Source organism: Accipiter gentilis, chromosome 15, assembly GCF_929443795.1.
Source record: "Accipiter gentilis chromosome 15, bAccGen1.1, whole genome shotgun sequence".
Taxonomy (NCBI): Eukaryota; Metazoa; Chordata; class Aves; order Accipitriformes; family Accipitridae; genus Astur; species Astur gentilis.
In genome coordinates, this window is record NC_064894.1 from 12,144,423 (window position 1) to 12,165,516 (window position 21,094).

General features: G+C 37.1%; 1 protein-coding gene across 2 annotated transcripts in view; it reads right to left on the bottom strand.

The window, feature by feature from the left end:
* Nucleotides 1-21,094, bottom strand: part of RNGTT (RNA guanylyltransferase and 5'-phosphatase) — a 187,545-nt gene that overhangs the window by 88,722 nt on the left and 77,729 nt on the right. For both annotated transcript variants that reach the window (XM_049817904.1, XM_049817905.1), the window contains one exon: nt 5,021-5,089. In XM_049817904.1, coding sequence (XP_049673861.1) covers nt 5,021-5,089 — 69 coding nt within the window. The remainder of the gene's footprint in view (nt 1-5,020; nt 5,090-21,094) is intronic.

A 21,094-nucleotide genomic window follows, 5' to 3' on the forward strand; every position in this document is an offset into this window, starting at 1 on the left:
AGGGTGGTCGAACACTGGAACAGGCTTCCTAGAGAGGTGGTCGATGCCCCAAGCCTGTCAGTGTTTAAGAGGCATTTGGACAATACCCTTAATAATTTGCTTTAACTTTTGGTCAGCCCTGAATTGCTCAGGCAGTTGGACTAGATGATCGTTGCAGGTCCCCTCCAACTGAAATAGTCTATTCTCTTCCATTACCTCCAAATATTATAAGAATCACTACAAAATTAGAAAGCTAAATCCAGAAACTTGTATGTTTGTTAGCAGCAAGAATTTATGTTATCATGGCCTATCTGAAGCCATTACTTGCTATTGCAGTAGAAATACTTAACAATAATTGATGCGCCATCACTGGTAAACATCATGTCTGAGTTTCAAAACTATGCCAGCAACTAACTTGGCCTGCAGTTAAAAATTCACAGACCATTTGACAAAACACATACTGTTTGGAAGAAAAGGCTTACCAATTATGTAGGATTATTTAGGAGAAACTGGCACTACTTAATGAAACAAAACATGGCCTTTCAGAGATATTTTATTTGGTGGTATCTTCTGGAGTTATTTCATTCAGTGTTAACTTCAGTGATTTGGGGTGAACTTTTACAATCACAGAAAATAACACAGCCTATTATCAAATGGGAATAGCACAAATAATTAGCAGGCAACCAAGCATTTCAGATCACCACTAAGTCTGCCAAGGGAGGGGAAGGAAGATATATTAAAAACTCATGCAATATTAGTCAGTAATAAAAACCTGTTCATTATTCTCCTTTCATTTTAAAGGCTAAGCTTTTTGTTAGTATTCAGTATGGAGAGTTGTGTGTTAAATAATTCAACCATTCTTTAAAATAACATTTATCTTAGAAGAACAGAGCTCAGCAGCTGCCTTTCTTCATTCCCCAGAAAAATCCCAAACCCAAACAACTGGACGTTATTCCTCATCCAAAATAAGAGCACAGAGAAGAACCAATCAGAAATCAGCCTGAGCCAACACAATAACATCACAGAGCTCAGAAGGCAAAAAGATGGAACAGAAGAGAATAAATTCTGATACAAGCTTTCCACAGATGCTCAAAACCTGTCCTTAGGCCTTTCTAACTGATGGCCAGCAAGCCTTCTCTTAGGTGGCTGAAGTAAGAAAATAATTCCTACATCCTCTTCCCAAGCAAGGGAAAATAATAGTTCTAGCCAGCAAGAAAGTCGGTTATTAAGAGATTGCTAGCATAAAAATTAAACAGTCTGAGATATCTAGCAAAGGTATGATTTACAAGGCAGATAGCAAAAGTAATTTCACTGATGAGTGGGCATAGGTCAGAGAGCCAATTCTGCCATCAGAAGATAAGAGACCATTTTTGAGATTTCCATTAAAAACACACAGGTCGGCAAACTGCAAGTGTTCTAAAACAAATGTAAGAAGTTGTCACTGTTTGGAAGTAATCTTTAGAAAAAAGGATTGAAAGCTTCCAATCTTTACACAAGCATTCAGAATCTGTGAATAAGGTGTTTGGCTTTTACCTGCAAACTAATTCACTCATTGTCTGGGGCATGATCTCAGGGTGACATACCTGTCCATGAAGTTTCCTGCTGGCCTGTTTCACTCCTTCTAATTAGCACTTAGCTTCGGTCCCTGCTCTGCCAACCTGTTACATGTAGAGGGATCAGAAAGCTGATCAGATGGAATGGAGCTGACTTAGCCATATGGGAGTTATATCGGTAGCATCTTAAATGGATAGAAAATGATGCAGGGAAAAGAAGCGTTAGGGAGAAGTGACATAAAAGGGAAATCAAAAGGAATGTGGGAAACGGGCTATTGGATAGAGAGGATGCATGAAAAGGAAAAGAGGAAAGGAAAAGAGTACAAAGGGAAGAAGAGAAACAATAGTAAGAAAACATTGTCTTGTATTTGTCTCTCACCATGGAGTTGTTAGAGAATGGTAGGTTAATGCAGGGGATGCAGAGGGGGGCACTATGAAGCACACATCACATCAAATCACCTACAAAGCATTCTTAAATCATAAACGAAGCAAAAACCTCCATCATTTCCACTAAACATGCTCTTCTCATGACCTGTGAAAGCTTTCGGTCTGTGGAAAGGGAGGAAGGGGGAAGAAGGAGGGAGGCCTCAGCCATTGGCTTTCAACTGTCACCATGAAATTAAAGCACTTGTATATCCTGGGCAATAAAAAAATATAAGTAACTCAAGTAACTGGTGAATTAGTTAGGAATAATAATGCTCAGTTAGCATGACCTTGCAAAAATAAAATAACCTGCACAGGCAGAAAACAATCTCCTTACTCCGTAACATTGTTTCTACCATCACCAGTCACAGTGCAAAACAATTTCTGCTTCAGTACAAGAACCTTGCTATTCATAATATGAGTTTAGATAGGAAGACTAGCAGAAGAAAATAAACCCTATTATATTTAACTGAAACCCTAGATTTGGTAGTAAAACTTTTTCACAAATCCCTTTTCATTAAAACATGCTGATTTCTCAAAACTGAATTAATTCACAGGCACTTGGTGCCAAATCTCTTCAAACCCAAGAGAAAAGTAAGAAAATCCAGAGCTCTTAGAGGCTAAAAGCATAATTCCTATCCACAAATCATTTCAGGTGCTTTGATTTTTATTACTAGTCAGAATTAAAATTAACTTCAAAACAATATAATATTCTTTCTCCACCTGTGTTGACACCCAGTACCAGTGTTGCCTGTATATATATCCATATACTCAGGTCTAGATGCCTGTGTTTAAGACCAGAGAGCAAGAGGAACACCTCTGAGTAAATCTGAGGGGTGGGGGGGAGAATAACAGAAAAGATTTTCAAAACAGACCGAACTAATAAGCTCAACATTCTTTATATTAAATAGTTAACTTCTGCATTCTGCTTTATCTGCTAAAAGTATGGAAAGTGTGGGTATTTTTCCCCTTAAAAATTTCCTGTCTGTAAATGCTCACATTCCATTCATCCTCCTAGGCTGCTACTTTATCCTTCTTTGTGATTTTGCTCCAGTTCCTATCTACTTTTGCTTTTTTCTCCTCAAAACACACATGAGACTTCAGGACTTCACAAAAGATGTTCTTAAACTTCCCTGATCTTCTAAAACTCAGCATCATTTCTGTCTGTCTCTTTTCCTGCAAGATCAAATATGTCAATAAAAATGGGTGTTAAGAATTGTTTTCTGCTGGATATGAAATGGGTCTCTTCACTTGAGACAAACTGGTTTTACAAAGGTCTAAGTCTCACAATGACCAAAATTCAGGCCTCTAGCCCGATCAATGATAGGTGTCTTTCTCTGTGAAAAGATGTAATACATCACACATGTAACTGCAACTACACTACAAAACCAAAAATTATTTCAGTTAGTATTCTCAAGGGATCATTTATGCATTCTTATACTCTGTTGCCCTTGTATTGTTGCCTATTAATTTATGCCCCCACATAAAATAAAAAAGCAATATCAGCTATCTATATCAGCTTCACCCTTTTCAGTTAATTAGCTTTAATTCTTATTTCCCAATTAATAGGTCTACAATAATTTCTTTTGCTCTAAATATACTATTTATATTTTCTCAACTACAATAGCCATTGAGAAAACTGCACATTGCTTAATCCAGGAAAGTCAGTTTAATAACAGGTGCAATAAACATTCCATAAACCCTGAAATTTAAACATTAAATTAGACTAAACAAATCTATCCCATATTTTAAAGATGAAAAACCTTTATAAGCATTTATGCAACAAAATTAGGTTTTTGTTGGGTTATAAATTTCTCAGTATGCTTAATCAGAAAACACAAGTTCTAGAAACACAAAACATATCAGATATTAATTTCCTGTAACAACAGCAAAGAGATATTCTTCAGTAATTTCATTTCAACTAGAAAAGGTAATTTCAAATTTAGCTGTAGTAACTCCGCATAGCTTAACCTCTAATATTCAGGAAAATAGTTCTGAGATGCCTTTACAATTCCTTTAGATTTTAACAGCATTCCAAGACATCATAAGTACTTCCTACGAAAGTATGAATTTTCTTTACCCTAGTAGTTCTGCTTTGAATTCAAAATAGCTATATACTGGGGGGGGAGGGAGGGGAGTGGTGTAATTGCTCAGTTAGTTTGTGGTTAGCTGATGTAGAGCTTTCAACAGAGAGGTTAATCTTATTTCCAGATGAGAGTGTCATCACCCTTGCTAAGATCAACAATATAGGAGGTAGACCAGAAAAAAACTGTTTTATCTGGAAAACTAAATACAAATGTTTTCTGTGAGTAACTGTAAAGATAGAAATATCTGTCAAATTTAAAATAATAATCAAAATCAATTCCTTGTTTTACAAGCCAAAAAAAAAGTCGACATGGATGATGTTACAGTCACTATCTGTGCCAACGTACAATACACATTGCAGTGTATCCATTGTATCGAGTCAACAGGAGCAATAGTAGGATGGGCAAGGCCATGCTACTGACTTCCTTTAGAGCCACCTTTCCTGGTTGAGAACCACTTACATTAGTTTGTCTGGTTGTCTGCAGCTCTTCTGGTGACTTCTCCCCAGCCCAGTCATATACCTTTATACTGGCAGACATGGTACAAGAATATATCACGCCTTAATTGCACTAAAAAGACATGAGTCACAAATTTTACTAGAATTTTAACATATGAACATCCTTGAGAAAGAGAAGTAATCCAAGAGCTCAAATCAATGGTTGAAAGATTCACAGAACTCACGCAGTCAGAAAAAAATCCTCCCTTATTTAGCAGCACATGATAGTACACATACGAAAAAAACATGAGCTGATTCCTGAAAAACTACCACCATGGATTAATCCAGAGTCACACATACTACAAATTAGATTGCAACCAGTTGAATTTCAGTAGTCTGAGGAACTGGAAAAATCAGAACCAACACTGCAAAGTAATCCTGACCGAAACAAAGATTAGGTAGCAGATGGGACGATGAGTGGGGAGGGAGGGTGAGAATTTCATTTGAGAGTGAAGGAAGAAAAATCTGTTTTTACGCTACTTACTCCTGTAGGCTGAAATATCAGTCCATCCACTTCATGGCTAACTTCTCTGGCAAAGCTTCCTTCGAGGAGCTGTAGAACAAAAGGCAAAGAAATCTTTTTTCCATAGAGAAATATTTCACTTAGAAGCCTGCACATCAAAGCAGTTTATATGCTACTACTGCAATCATTTGCTAGTAAACTGCTTATTTATGGTTCAACATTAGAGCCTGGGAAATGTCAACATAGAAAGCTTCAACAAATTAGCAGTTTTTACAAAGAACACTCAAGGCTGAAACAAGTTTTAGGGAGGCGAATCCTTACAGTTCTACTCAAGGAAAATGCCTTTGTCCAAAAAGAAATACAGAGAAACCAAGATGATTCTATACACTAAAAGATGAAGAAAAATTAGTTCTGATACAGGACACCACAGTCGTTTGTGGCCAAGTAAAAAAACACATTTGCCACTTTAACATGCAAGTAGCACTTACTTTAGATTGAAACTATGTACGTAAAAGTATTTCAGGGCATCATTCAAAATTCATGTTTGGCAGACTCCCTTGAATAGGCCATAACCCAGTAACACAGCTACGCTACTGCACAAAAACTGTCTGAATTAATTTGGATCTTGAATATTGTGGTTTATATTTTCAACGCCTGTAAATTCCATATGGAGGTGAATACATCCATCAAGATGCATTTACCAGAGAAAAAACACCTAACTAAACAAACTAATGAAACCAGCTAGTCAACAGTTATGAGAATTGATGATACACTTCCATGTTAAATTATGACTTGCCTAAGGATAAGCAAATAACCAATGAGAACTACAATTTACACTAATAGCAAAAATTAGGAGAATTACCAAAATACCTCTTTATTAATTTCAATTTATGTTTTACTGTAGAGATGAATAATCTACCCTGAAGTTGCAGGTGGTTTTAGTAACATTTGAAAAAAAACTTTGACATGTAAGTAACCACATGGTCATAAACATAGCAAATACAGAACTCAGTAAAACACAGTCAGTTCTGAAAGCAACATTTTGGCCTAGACTGTTAATTTTGTACCATTTCCTTTCTGTAGTTCAACTTAACTCAATGGCCCACAGACTAAATTATTCAAATGAAGTCAGTAAAGGGCAAAAATATGAAAGGAGTTGAGAATTAACATTTGTATCGTATTATGGGCTGTACAACTCAAAGTAGTGCACTTACATGGTTCATGGATCAAAAGCCCAATGGCCAAATATTTCAAACAATAATAATATAACATGATACTTCACTTAAACACGTAACTGTTTGCACAGAATAATTGATCTTTTTGCTATAAAAATCCTACTTTTTTTCCTTATACACAGTCATTAGCATATTTGTGCTTATAGCTGCATCAGCAAATACAGCTTTCACTATTCTTCACATATTCAACCTAATTGCAAAAACACACTTTATGAGACTACTCTCAAGTGGTAAAATACTTTAAGAATATTTGATTCCAAGTAGAAATCATCCAGCGAAACTCAATTTTTCAGTAGAGAAAGCCCATACTTGGAATTTGAAGTTGTAGCTTGCATTTACCTGCTATCATTTTGAATTTTACAGCTGAGGCTCACCATGTAATGCATCCTTTACCAGATGTCTACTCAAAATACCAGAAGAAAAAAATTCCCAAATTCTTTCATAAATTCATTGTTACTCTTTGGTTCATCAGAGCAATGAGTACACTGGAAAAATTATAAATTATAAAATGCAAAGGAATCCCTCTTATCAACCTGACACCCAGTTTCAGACTTGAACTCGTTCTCATTTTGGAGGTCTACAGTGTCCTCACGAAGACATCTGCTGGATGTGTTAATTAGATATCAAAGACAAAAAGATTTTAAAACCAGAGCAAGCCTCAACAGATAACTAAACCTCTTTGTACTCCCCATTATTCTGCTTTCGATTCTCAGTTATGCTGCTTTCATTCTCATTAGGTCAATTACAAGTATTTGATCACACTCTACAAACTAATTCTAACTAGAAAGGATTAGCAATTTGAGGGGGAGAGGGAAGTGGGAAGGAGGGAAATTTTCTCTGAGCTTCTTCCCATACATATTTTCTTGAGAATTAAACTATTTAGAGGCTGCCTGTGAACAGCAGAATATATACCCATTGAATATTGCAGAAAGTTTGGAATGACACAAGAATGAGCAGAAAAGGAACATTTGACATATAAGCAAGTATTTTTGACACTAAAAAAAATAGTTGATATAAGGTTTTTAGGTTTATGAACTTAAAATGCAGATATCATGGTTCATCTTTTAAAAAAGATGTTCAACTTTCCACACATATTAAAATTTCTAATTAACTTGAACAGTACAGTCTTTTTTTAATCGGCACCATGATAAATGGCACACCTGCTTGGCTGGGATGACTGCCAGGGATCAGATAAAATGCAATGCATCTCAATGACATTTTATAAAAGATGGGTAAATGAAGCATGCAAGCCAATTCTTCTGACATGCTATTCCTTGTGGCTTCATGGCATCTATTTCCACCTGTGAACCCCTTCGTTCACTTCTTGCAGCTTCCTGCTTCCCCCTGAAAACTGTAATAAAACATATACTCGTACTACAGTGTATTATTTAAAACTTTTCTCTTCTTACTTTATAACTAAATCCAATTTAAAAAATTATTGCTACATCTAATAATATTCCTCTAATGAAAAGAATGGTATAATTGCATGGAGTGAATGGAGCTGTATGACGAATAATACAATTTCTCCTTGCTCTTTAACCACTGAGATGAGGATGTCACCAAAGCAGCACTAATAACCTGCTGAAGCTGATTTTGCTAGAACACTGAACCAGTCAGCAGTTCTTGAGCGGATAATTGAAAAACCACACTATACTTATCAATAAAGAAATCACTTGGCTCCTCCAGCAAGAGGAGAAGAAAATTTCGGTGCATACAGATTCCACATAACACTAGTAGGTTTTTATCAATGTTTCTATAATTCTGAGGCAAGCCACGTGATTCTGACAAGTTTTCAGATGTTACTTTATTCATAAAAAAAACTCCAGTAGGTACTACTGTGCCTTTTTCTTTCCCTTACAAAAAAACTCCCACGGAAACACAACATGCTGTGAGAGTTATGTAGATTCCAAAACATAATAATGAGTCTGCAAAGTCATACTGACTTTCTACAAAATAATTTGGCTAAGGTCCTTGCACACAACTATTATCAATCTGCTGTGTCACAACACGCAAATATTCCTAACCATTTTGTCCAAATTTCTGATTCAAAACTGATAGTGCTTGTTAGCCTCCTGAAATACTTGGAGACACAGAAAAAAAATCCCTTTGAATTTTATAATACAAGACAAATATATTTCCATTTTTCAATTTCACAACTGCTATACGCTTCATTCAGTTTTAAGTCAAGCTAGAGCAACTCTGCCTGCACCAGCCCCTAAGCAGTTTTTCAGAGCCACCTTCAAATTACTGATCATCTACCTGTTCACTCCATGGCAAAAAACTGTGAAAGGGAACATACTTTACTCAAAAGTATTAGTAACAAACAAATTACCAATTGAATTGTCAGTTAACTAGAACGGAAAACACCTTCAGACATGAGCCTACTGTCATTCCTAACTTCACAGAGCCAACACCTTCACTGGCTCAGGTTTCATCCCAACTTAAAGGACCATCCCTTCCTCTGATGATGACAGCCGTCACCATCAGCCTACAAAGCAATTCTCACATCCTGACAACTGACAAGTTTTACAGACATAAGCTCATAAATCTCTGTACAGGTACTGCAGATTCTTTAAACTTATTATACAGTCTTCTGAAAAAGATTCAGAAGTTCCCAGCACCAATAGCCACCTGTTTTAAAAGCGAACAATTATTCTGGCTCCTCTCCTTCCACTTCTGTTTTAGAGATGGACTGTTCTGTTTTTAAAACAGGATATCACTCCTGGTTTATTTTTACATGAATTTGTTTCATCTTGCTTGCCAGTTTCTGTATTTTTCTGTATTTACATGACAACCTCTTCAATAGCCCTGTCTCATCTCAGTATACATTCTTTCATGAGATCTTAATTATCCAAGCTCAATATAAAAATTATTTACTTTAACACTGGTTGCTGATATATTTAAGACACCGCAGAAAAAGTTTTGCATCCAAAGTGGGAGGTACAAATGCTTTCAAATGTACAGTGGTAACAACATTCAATAAAACGTACCTGAATTTAATGTGTCTGCTACTAAGAGAAGGATTTTCATCATATGTTTGCTAACCCACAAGATAAAATAATTAATCTCTATTATTACATACAGAAGTCTCTGAAAAAAGAGAAAATCGCAAATCCAGCTGAAGACCTGTGTAATAAAACCAGTATTTCTATCAGGTAGCCTCCCTGGATTCAAGTTTAAAAAAAACCCAAAACCAATAAACCAAAACCCTGCTTAACAAAACTATTTTGCTTAAAAATCAGAACTGAAATCTGGATCTCCCTTGTTATGGGTAGCAGAAAAATATATTGAGAATAAACTAATACATAATATCTTCCAAAATACTGTTTTTGAATGACATCAGAAATCCTACAGAATTGACTTCTTACGTTAAGATCAGTTAAGTTAAAATAATGCAAAATTAGTCTGGATCAGGTTCATCCCAACTATCACACTTCCCAAAATCAGTGAATCAGCAACAGGCAGTGATGGAGCCATCATCCAAACTATTAACATTCTAAACTCCAAGCTTTCAAACATTATGTTTTGAAAAGGAAGCCTCCTGGAAAAGAGTAAAACATGCTGTTGGTGGGGTATAAGCTTCCTTCGATATGATACACAGGGTAATGTGCAATGCTTGAAAATATTATCAAACACAGCTTGATGTCAGCTGAAGGAAGCTGGTCCTTCTAAGCTACAGTTGTATTCTCTGCTCCTTCCTTCTCCCTAGAATCTTTCCAGTTTCCCCTGTCCTGCAGCATCATTTCTTTTTTGGTTTGTTTTGTTTCTAAAAGCAGAGAAGGTATCAAGAACTAAACAGCTGCTTTCAGTCTCAAAGCAAAAAGGCCTCAAATAGCATGTGAGTAACTATATACTGGGGCAGGGCGGGGGGGAGTTTCATATATCATTTAAAAATAAAACTCAAAATCTCAAACTTTCCACAAATAAAAGTTGGCTAATTTGCATTTCAAGAGAAATAGAGCCCAAAATAAAATGTTACAAGAAGTTTTGATTTTGGTTTGTGGACTGAAATTACTACAAACACATGGTAAAACTTTCAGAACCGTCTTTAGTGACTCTGGGGAACACATGATTTGGGGAATCAAAGGGAGCACACACCTTCTGAAAAATGGGGAAAAAAAGAAAGAAAAAAAAAAAAAAAAAACCCGAAACGCTCAAACTGAATCCACTCAAGACTTTTACCTTGTTCATACTCAGGATACCATTCACCTCACCTAGTGTTAGCATTTGAAGCAAAACAGCTGACTGAAACAAATCTAGTGTAAATTAACAGTTTGGGGGGAGATGGGAGAGGATCAAAGACATACCTCTGGCAATTCCACTGCTTCCTTCCTTCCCTGCCCAAAACCAGACATAGCTTGGATCACCAATTCAGACTAACTTTCAGACAGCTATGAGGACAAAACCCTTTCCTCTCACGCATATTTAAGTTCCTCTTCAAGTGATATGCTCAAGCGCCAAGTAATTTTTTGGAAAACTGTACAGTCTCAAGTTACAGCACGCTGTGACAGAGAACAACAATCTTTGTTAAGTTGTTCCAATGAAGTATCGCATGTGGAATTAAAAAGTTAATGCCTATTTCTCGGCAATTTTTTTCTTCCTTCAACTCTTCTTCCCTGTTCCTCTATTTAGACACTGACCAAGTCATGTTAGTGTTTTTTTGGGCAAAGAAACAAGCTTCACATTTCAAGCATTTCACAAGGAAGCAGATGTAACTCTTCAAATATTTCAGTAATGTCTCCTCTAAACTCACAATTTTCTTCATCAACTGAAACCATCCCAGCTAGACTAGAAAGAATATTCCAGAAGGGCCATAGCAGCAAGAAAAAATGCACTCCCTTGTTCTCCTCCACGGGACTCTCCTTTCAAGATCTCTGGATACGTGAGCACTTGCCAAAGTATTTCACCAGCCAATGGCTCATTACAACTGGCTGCTTGACTCAAAGTGGCTCCTTCCAAGTAACTGTGAAGGTCCTGAAATCAAGGGCCATGGTCTCAGGAGCGTGACTTAACACGTGGCCGTGCAAGTAAATAGTTCTGCTTGCACCCTGTGATTCCAAAAGCTGTAACTAGCATTTCAACATTAACATTTAGTTCCCCTACAAAAACACAAGTAATCCATCTCTCATTTACATGATTTCATGTTTTTCCTCCAAATCAGCTACAAAAATGTTGAATAGTAGATTTTCAATAATTTAACATGATCCTGTTTCCTTTGCATTATTCTAATTTCCTAATCAAAATATGATATGCTAACTTATGTCAAATAAATGAGGTTAAAACAGTATCAGTTGAAGTGTATCTTTACAGCAGGGTAAAGTCCAATTCTACAATGCATCCTTTATCCATTGTATTTGGCTGTATTTATCTTAAAGATTTGGAATTTTTGTTTGCTGGGAAACCAGCAACAAAAAAGCAAGAAAGGAAATGCAGCATGATAACTGAGAGTACAGTCAGAAAACCACAGCTCATACTAAGTATTCTTAAGCTAATACACTAAAAAAAAAACATGAAGTTACAAAATATTTCCTGGCCCATGCTAACGGTCTAAAATATGCATAAAGGAAGAGCAAGATCAAAAACTGTAGAAAATAAATTAAAAACTGAACTCCCTAAGAAGTAACTATTTAAAGAAGTTTTATATGCTAATTAAGAACCAACACATAGTGAAGAATAACTGCCACATTTTCAGTAAACCAGTGAAATTATCTACTTTGCCCTAACTGCATAAGAACACAAAGTATAAACTTCTCACTTGCTCATTACTTAAAAAGAAATTTCATGCTCTTGGGCTGTAAAATCAGTGTATAATTCAAATTGGATGAAAATCCTTTAAAACAATTTATGCTTAAAGCTCAAAATCCTAGCTTTCCCACAGCCATCCACTCAAGATGCTACTTCAAGATATAAACAGAGTAAAGCTGCAAACATTATTTTGTCTGTATGAATACATATATCTCAAAAGCACTTGATGTTAACCTATAACTCAGGACTAAACAAGCAGAGTAAAAGTAAACTCCAAAGGTTCATCTGTTTAACAAAATCACCACTATTTTGAACTGTGTCATCTGTGGCAACCGCTGAATCATACTGTGATGAAATTATACCAAATAACTGCATAAAGACACATGGGAATTTTCTCAGCTGATAAAATTAAAAAATACATACTTTTTATAAAATACTATTTTACAGAAAGCTTTTCAGTTTGTTAATTTACTAGAAGCTCTGAAACCAATCATACTGAAAGACTAAGAATCACCTCTTTGCCAAGTTAATCATACAGAACATTTTGGCTCAAAAGACATTAAAAACACCTAATTACTGCAATGGATTTGTTCCCTATAAGAATAAAAGCAGATAATGGCAGCAATGTGAGACTGATGTTCACTAATATGATCAAGAGACTAATTATTATCCATGAATCATTTGTAGCATTCAAAACTTGATTAATGTCAGGTCAAGTTTAACATGTGATAGGTTTTATTAGTAATGCTCGGCTATCCCACAGCTTGTCAGTTTAAGCGAGTGCCATCTGTTAGGTGTAGGAATAGCCAACAGCCACAACAAAAGCACAGTGGATACAACTGGTCACTAAGTACGTTTTAAGAATTCCATGAGGGAGCCACCCTAGTAATTTTAAACACACTAGACCAGAATCCAGCACAAAAACACCTGCTGAAGATAGGAAATTTGTAGCCCAAAAAAGCGAGCATGCAAGGCGGGCTTTTCTCATTTTAAAGCTTGACCAAAGGCACGTTTAGTAATACTGAGTTTAGCTTCACAGACTGACAAGTCTCTAGTAACAAAAATTCTTTTGCAAGAGAAATATGGGTAGCTTCCTCTCTACACTCCTTCACCATCTTTAGCAAGCATTCCTGTACAGAATACACTGTCTTACCCTTTAAAACATCGCTCATGGTAGTCAAGTACATACGGCCCTAACTAAAGGCTCATGTAGCAAAACACTGTTAGAAGACAATGAACCCGAAATTCATATTCCACAAAAAGAGGTTTACTGACAGTCTCCCACTTGTTCCAATTACAGATGATGGCAAGAAGAACCTTTTTCGCAGTAGGCCCACTTCCTAGTATTTCACAGCACTTTGCGGGTGGCCAGCTTTACCGTGGGTCACCTCTCCCATGTACAGCCCGTTCACAGCTCTTGCAGCAGGACAGGAGCTCACCCGCGCACCTCCACGGAACCTCCACGAGCTCTGCGCTAATAACAGCGGGAGCAGCAAGGCTGAAACAACATGAAATGGCAACAGGCAGGTGCATGCACAGAGAGGAAGGAAGGTGACCTAATCCTACCTGGGTTTGCTCCGGCACCTCTGTACTCTCCTCTGGTCTAAAAGTAGTTAGAAGCTCAGCAGGAGCATTGAAAGAAACATTTCTTTACGTCACAGCTACCACAGCTTCAACAGCCCTCTCAGGCATATTACAAATATGTTCTCATTTGATGGCTCTCTTGCATTCTAAGCGGATGAAGCTGAAAGGATGCAGATTCAGACTGCCACTAGCGTAACTTGCGGTCTGTACTTCAGCTCCATGTGTTCTGTCTTCTGGCTAAGAGCATGATGTGCAAGGCTCCTAGACTCCTTGATGTCTTGATGTAAAAGCCAAGTATTCTGAAGACTTGATGCTAGTAGGCCATGGACCATAAATAACATCATAGTTCAAAGAACCATAACTACTGTACAGTCTCTTCCCCAACCATTTGCCCATATAATTTCATAGCCAGGGACTGACGAGGACCCAGACTACTAGTGCCTGGGCAGTAGCATTCTAACTAATGACACCACTCTTCATTGATTGTCTTTTAGAACAATTCTGCAGAAAAGTCTTTATCGGAGTCTATCCAGAACAGGAAGGCAATAGAAATTCCTGCTTATACTCATGTGATGGGGAACGAGCAACAACTCCAAGCAAGAAAGCCAAAGAGAGTCATTCCTTCTATCTGCAACCTGTTTCATGTCAGGATTGAAGCACCTCTGAAAAAAGCACGTTATTGCACACACTGGACTCTCAGAGCTTTCTCAGCTCCTACTAGAACTGCTGCCAGTTTCACAAGGGAGTGTTACAGTCTGCTTTTTTTCACAGAGAACTTAAAGCAAGACAAATTATATATATCATCTTCTGAAACCTGCTTCTTAAATCTTTTCTACTACCCCTCTAAAAGACTTAAAGAAAAGCCACTTCCAGATATACAATTAGCTGAAAGTTACTGTAGCCTGTGATGGGATGCAATCTCCAATATTGAGAAGATGGAAGAACTGCACTAGCTTGATTTCATTACCCAGCCACAAGGGAAAAAAATGCTATAGTGAACAACAATAAAATATATTGTGGAGGTGGCAGAGAATAAAGTTTGATGGTTCTATTTTTGTTTTTTTTAATCTCCTTTTGGTTTTGTAGCTAATTCATTAACTGCAGTCTTTAAAGATGCTACTAACACTAGCTATATGCCATGTTCCTTAATTATTTGGATAGAGACATTTTAGAAAAATGTAGAGCACGCTGCAGCAAGCGTCCCACTGAGCTATCACCAGTTTGCTCGTTCTGAATGAACAATTCCAAAGGTCATGTACTTAATATATTCAAAACAATACCCAAGAATAACATGAGCACTATGTGTGTTAATGCTTAATTTGACAGCACATCTGCATTCCTGAATTCAAAATAAGCATTAGGCATTTCTCACTGTCAAGCTCTTCTCAAAAACACAATTGAGAAATTGACATCAATTAAGTATGATGTTTTCAAATGCTTCTTCCAAGTAAGAGAAATAGGCTGCTTCAAGAAACTTTAATTGACTTTTGTGATAGCTTCAAAATGGGAGAAACATGGATTCCTCTAGGCTGTGAGGGAATGCCTCTGCCAAATAGCAATAGTATCTCATATTTATTTTGCCTGATGAAGATACATTTCGTGGCTTGGCCATTTAATTTACTGTGCTCTTGCCAGCTCTCTGTTTCAACCTGCAAGGTACCTTCAGTTTTTCCTTTTAGGGACTGGGATTTTGTCCATATCACTTTCCCCATGCTGTCCTACCTGGCAGGGCACACCTGCCTGAGACTAGAGTCCTGCTGGAGCTGGAGGAGGTTTAATAGGTGCCACTAGCAAATTCTGTGACCTGTTTACAAATCTACAATCTGTGACATTCCTGAATGGATGGCAGATACTCAGTGAAGTCTGTTACCCAATGTCCAACTGAGCAAGATTCTCCCACTAATGTTTAGAAGGTCCCTAATACTCTTGAGTTTGATCAAATACAACATTCAAAAGTTCTTCTGATGTCAAAGGAAAAAACAACATTGTTGAGTGCAATAGGGCCAAGGACATTTTAATTTGTTGTCTAAATGATCTTCCAGTGTTACAAGCTTGATAGAGTTTAGCTGTTATCCAGCCCCTATGTAAACTGCCACAACATAATCCAGTCTCTAGCTGTCAAGAACATGGACAAGCCTGTTTTAATTAAATCAGATAATTAAGGATCATGTTTTATTAAGCATTTCCACTAAGACTCATCAACAAAGACAAATTTGTATATACAATAATTCAATTAGACCTAAAATAGATATTCAAGAACATAAAGTCTTCATACATTTACTGTTACAATGCCTGATTCAAACTGGGCTAATGTATTCCACTGGGCACCGATGCAGTGATTTTAACACAAAAATTAAGATTTAACATTATATTCTGGATGTTCAAAAACATCTGATTCTTCTGCTATGCAACGGCACTTGAGGGCTTTATTTGCTACAAAGTTGAAATTAAAACTTGCCACTGTAAGGCCATAACAGTAAAACGCTAAGATTTTATTATTTCTCGGTTTTAAAGAAAAAGATTACTTTTTTACATTTTTTTTTGCAAAACTGGCCATATCACAAGAAAAGAAAGAGCTAGCAGGGATGTCCTATAATCTTGTATCATAATAAATTGCTTGAAATTTCACCTCCATCTTTACAATTTTCTTTGTGCTTTTATTCATTTTATCCAAATTAAGCGCATGTCTCTTGAACATCATTCCAATACGAGAAGGCTGATGGCTTCCCTGCGGAGCTGTATTGCCAGAAGGCAGTTTGGAAAGTGACAGGCTGTGAAGTGGCACGACGGACAATATTAAACAGTTGCCCCTCAATTAATGAGTGGAGTGACCCACTTAGTCACCACAGCTGAGTCCTCTACCTAATTCAGAAGATATCAAACATACCAATTCAATTGCGCATACTGGGATACCAACTGGTAATTAGGTCCAAACAGATCTGCATGTTCTCCGATTTAGTAATACACCACAAAACTGAAAGTAGAAATCACTGTTAAAGATGTTTTTCCTACTTAGAAAGGTGTATTATTTCCATTGCACAAAATGCAGAAAAAATAATTTACAAAAATGTTAGAAAGTTCAAAGCTAAAGTTAAAATGTTAAAAGCTAAACTGAATATGTACTGTTCTGACGTTTAAACTTACCATGTGTACCAAGCATAATGCTTCATCCATATGCCTTTATTTTTCCACTAGTTTCATTGTTTTCTTTCCCACACTATAGTTTGGCAAGTCAGTATATAATTATATATTCCACATCTGAATTTTTCTACATTAATTTAATTTGTAACACTAGAAATATCTAACATGGGCCACTAGTTATGAAAATAATCCTTCATGGAAATGTTCAAGACTGTTTGTTTTAACTTCAGTAGATCATTTTCCAAAAAATGTGAAATGTAACTAATGTATGAATAATTTCGTAAACCAAAAGCAAAAAACTATTTCCCCTTTTCCCTAACCAAAATTATACTGTGCTGAAATACTATACTTGATCTTCAACATCACAAATAATAATAATCAAAAGCAAGTAGCTTAATCCTCTTTTGTTAACTCTAGGAAATGAACACAGATTCTTGTTCATGAACAGGTCTCCTCAAGTGACTCCACCAGAGCAAGGAGACTGAAAAATTAGCCATAGCTGAGTCGTTTTTCTTCCCTACTACAAGGGAAAAAACTTATGGTGTAAACCAAATCTAACCAAGTAACTGCAGCCTCCCTGTCCCACAGAAAGCAAAGGAACACCCAGAGGCAGGTAGACACCCCACCAGCCCTGGCCTACAAAGTCCCTGCTACCCTCATCCCCCCACTGCCAGAAATTATGTTTACCGAACAGTATCCACGTCATTCCAGTGCTGCAGCTGGTTGCGTGAAATAGCTCCAGTTCAAGCACTGGATTTTAAGTGGTAGTAACCTACATTCAGCTCAAGAGCCCAGGTTTGGACATCTATTTCATGTTACAATTCACAAAGCTTCCACTTGGTCTGGTTGGCTGTCCTTACCTTTAAAATTCACGTGGTAAAATAATTTTGAGAAATCAGGCTGAAGTACTACATGCTAGGATACAGGACAGCTGCCAAGTGAAGATTTCAAGTTCTAATATAAGCATAAGGTAACATCATTCCAGTTTCTTATTCACTACTTTTTTATTAGGTTCCTCAGGTCAACCATTATTTGCATTTACAGGAGGAAAAGTACTCCAAAAAGAAGATTTGAGTGAAGATAACCACCAGCATAAAAGCATCCAAGAGTGGAATAAGCCAGTACTGCTTTTACAACATTTGACTTTCCATTTTGGGGGAGATGGGATAGGACAAAGGGAGGAAGAAATATACGAAGTAAAGAAATACAAGTAAACAGAAACAAAATGGTAGAGGGGAGATGGGTTAGAAGGTAATTAAAAGGAGATGCGATGATAAACAGGCCAAAAACCTGGAAAAGAACAGATGGAGGGAGGACTACAGTGTAGGCCAGTCACTGAAGAGCAACTGCCAACTCTGGGTCAGGAAATGCAGGATTGAAAGGTAAGCCCTTTAAGCTACTACTTAAGGCAGAGAAAATAAAAACAACAACAAAAAAACCCAGAGGAAACAAGTCTTTTGGCATTAAAAACCCTACAGATGGTAACATTCCCCCTCCACCAAGATGTGGAATTCACAATCTCCAATAATCAGGCAGAGATTATTTGACACTTCTGCTGCTGCCATTGCTGCCACTGAATTCTTTCGTCTTCTGTTCCATGACTGCAAACCTTCTCCACATTTTTGTCTATAGCCTACTTGGCGACACAAGACAGGGTTTTGTGGTCAGTTAGTTTTGGGTTAACAGCTCTCTTGGCAGACATGGATGAGCTATGTCCACGTATACTGCCTTTTATCAGGGTTCATTTTTTCAGGCCATGCAAATACTACCTTACAGCTGCCTCAGCTGCCTGTGAAATACTTCACACCAACATCAGCAAGTCATGTACTTACACAATCTCTTCATTATCAGAGGTCCACAGCCACTTAATTTTCCAAAATGAACCACCTCAACAGTAGCTGTACATTTACTGGCACAAACTTTTAAACATTCCACCTCTCCTAGCTACAACAAAAGCAGTTTGAAAAAAATAAAAATAAAAATCCAAACGTCAAATAAACCAGGAGAACAAAATAAGTCATCTGTCAGTTCACAGATTTGACTGAAAACTTTCGAGAAGATCCTAGACCATTTAATCTTCTAGCAGAGATTACTCACCTTCATTCTAATCCCTCTAGGACAAGCTGTCATTTTAAAACCAGATAATAGTCTAAGAACTGACAAGTCACTGACATACAGCGTGCTAACATTTGAAAAAGGTTGTTCATTTGACCTGTATCATTGTTTAACCTTCAGCCCTATTGTTCCACTGAGAGTGATGGGCACAATTCTCCATGGGATCACGGACTGCACAGAAAGGAACTTTTTTCCTCCTCCTGCTAGACAGCATTTTCACTAGACAAAAGGTTTTAGTGATGACATCCAGGCCGGGACTGTCCACAACAAAAAGTGTTGCAAAAGAACTGTGGGTTGGTTTAGGCAGTAAAAGTCAAGACATGCACCATTTCCAAGTGTTTAATTATTTCTATGTACCTGTACTTCCTGTTAAATATAACGAAGATAATGTCCTTGTTGAAAATCCTAAAATATTTGTATAAATAAAAGGCTATGGATCTAAGGCTAAGGATATGCAGCATATAAAGCATTAACCTCACTAGTCTTTAATACTTTAGCATCAAGGAAGCCTAAAACGGCTTCTTCCACAGACTGCTGCTACCCTTACATGATGGGTGGGAGAGCTAGTAGATCTGACATTGTCATCTCCTTGAATTCTGATGCACACTCTTAAACGAAAAGAAAGCAACCTATGCAACAAAAATGACCAATCACGCAAGTGTAATGACAAACAGCAAAGATTCAACATCGCTCAAAAATATCTTTCTAAAAGAATTTGGAAGTTATATGAAAAGGCAAAATCGCTCACAGAGTACATGTTCCCAGGTAACACTAAAAGAGTAAACTACGTTTAATGATTCTTTGACTACACAGGCAGGCAAATTTAGTGATACTGCTTTCTCCATCAATATCAAAATTCAACAAGCTAACATTTTGAGAGATTCTAAGAATACACAACGCGTCCCCAAGTGACTGTCCCTTTCTTTTCTTCCTCTTACCACCAAAACTCAGTCTTATAAAAACCAAACAAAAGTCCATTAAAACATCTTAAGATAACTTTCAAGACAACATTATAAAGATATAACATTGTAAAGATATAGCCCTTCTTTCCAAAATCTAGTACCAACAACAAATGTCAAGGCACAACTATAAATGCTGCCATACTTTAAAATTGTACTTTAAAAGTGCATTTCATCTCACAGTAAATTGATTTTCAGACTAGGAAAAAAACCAGCCAGTACTCTTAACTCTGGTATTAAAGTCCCAAACCCATAACTCTAAGAACAATTTCATTATTGGACATATTATATAACGCAGTACAAGGTTTACTGCTCTTTCAAGTAATTACTTCCACATTGTCACTGAAAATAACTAAACCTATATGGACAACATTAGTTTTTCCCAGTATAATTAAAAGTTTTAGCCACTTATTCTGCTATCAAATATATTGCTGAGACTCCTGGCCTTTTTTTTGAGTAATCTTCCTACAATCCACCCAAGCTAATACACATTTACTGATACATGCTATTTTTAGTAACAAGAATGGCCAATGACAGCTTTCAATTTGGAACACTATGTCTTAACTCAGGTCATAGAAAGGAATGATGGAGGGAGGCTGTGAAGGGAGAAGTCTACAATATTTACTTGTGTGAGGTTCAAACTGCGTCTTGGGAAAACATTTCAGAAACTGAAGTTTCTCAAAACAAAAATAAGATGTGATGTGTGGTTCCAGCTGTGGTAATTCAGAAGTACACTTGATTCTCTTCTTGACCCTAAGCAAAACCCAGCTATGCTTCAAAAAAAAAAAAACAGTCCAAGACATACTCCAAGAATTCTGATGAAACACGTTCTGACCAGTGGCATGGGTTTTCCACTTCTTCAGTCTTGAATATGGTAGTGCAATCAGAGATCCATCTTACCTGCTGCCAAAGACTGCCATGTCCATTGATCTTTCTTTGAACGTAACAAGCCTTGGGGATGACCTGAGAAGCTACATCTTCTGTCAGTGAAATACAAGAACTGGAGGTAGAGAAGAAACCTATGCTTAAGAAAACACACAGCTTTTCTGGGACCACTCAAGGGTGTAAATCTTTAAGAATCTCTAGTCAAGAAAGGAAGGATCCCGTTAGATGCTTTTTAAAGATGAAAGGATCCCGCTGTTCTTGGAGAAGAACAAGAAAAACAGCTAATTAAACATAAGGAAAAGATCTGCCTAAGCAGGTCTCATTTGTCAGTCCTTTAGCAGCCATTCAGCTGCCACCATCTCTGAAGATGGATTGATGGGTATGGTGAGTCAATCTGAATACAAGCAGACTTAGAAGCTAAAAGGAATTCC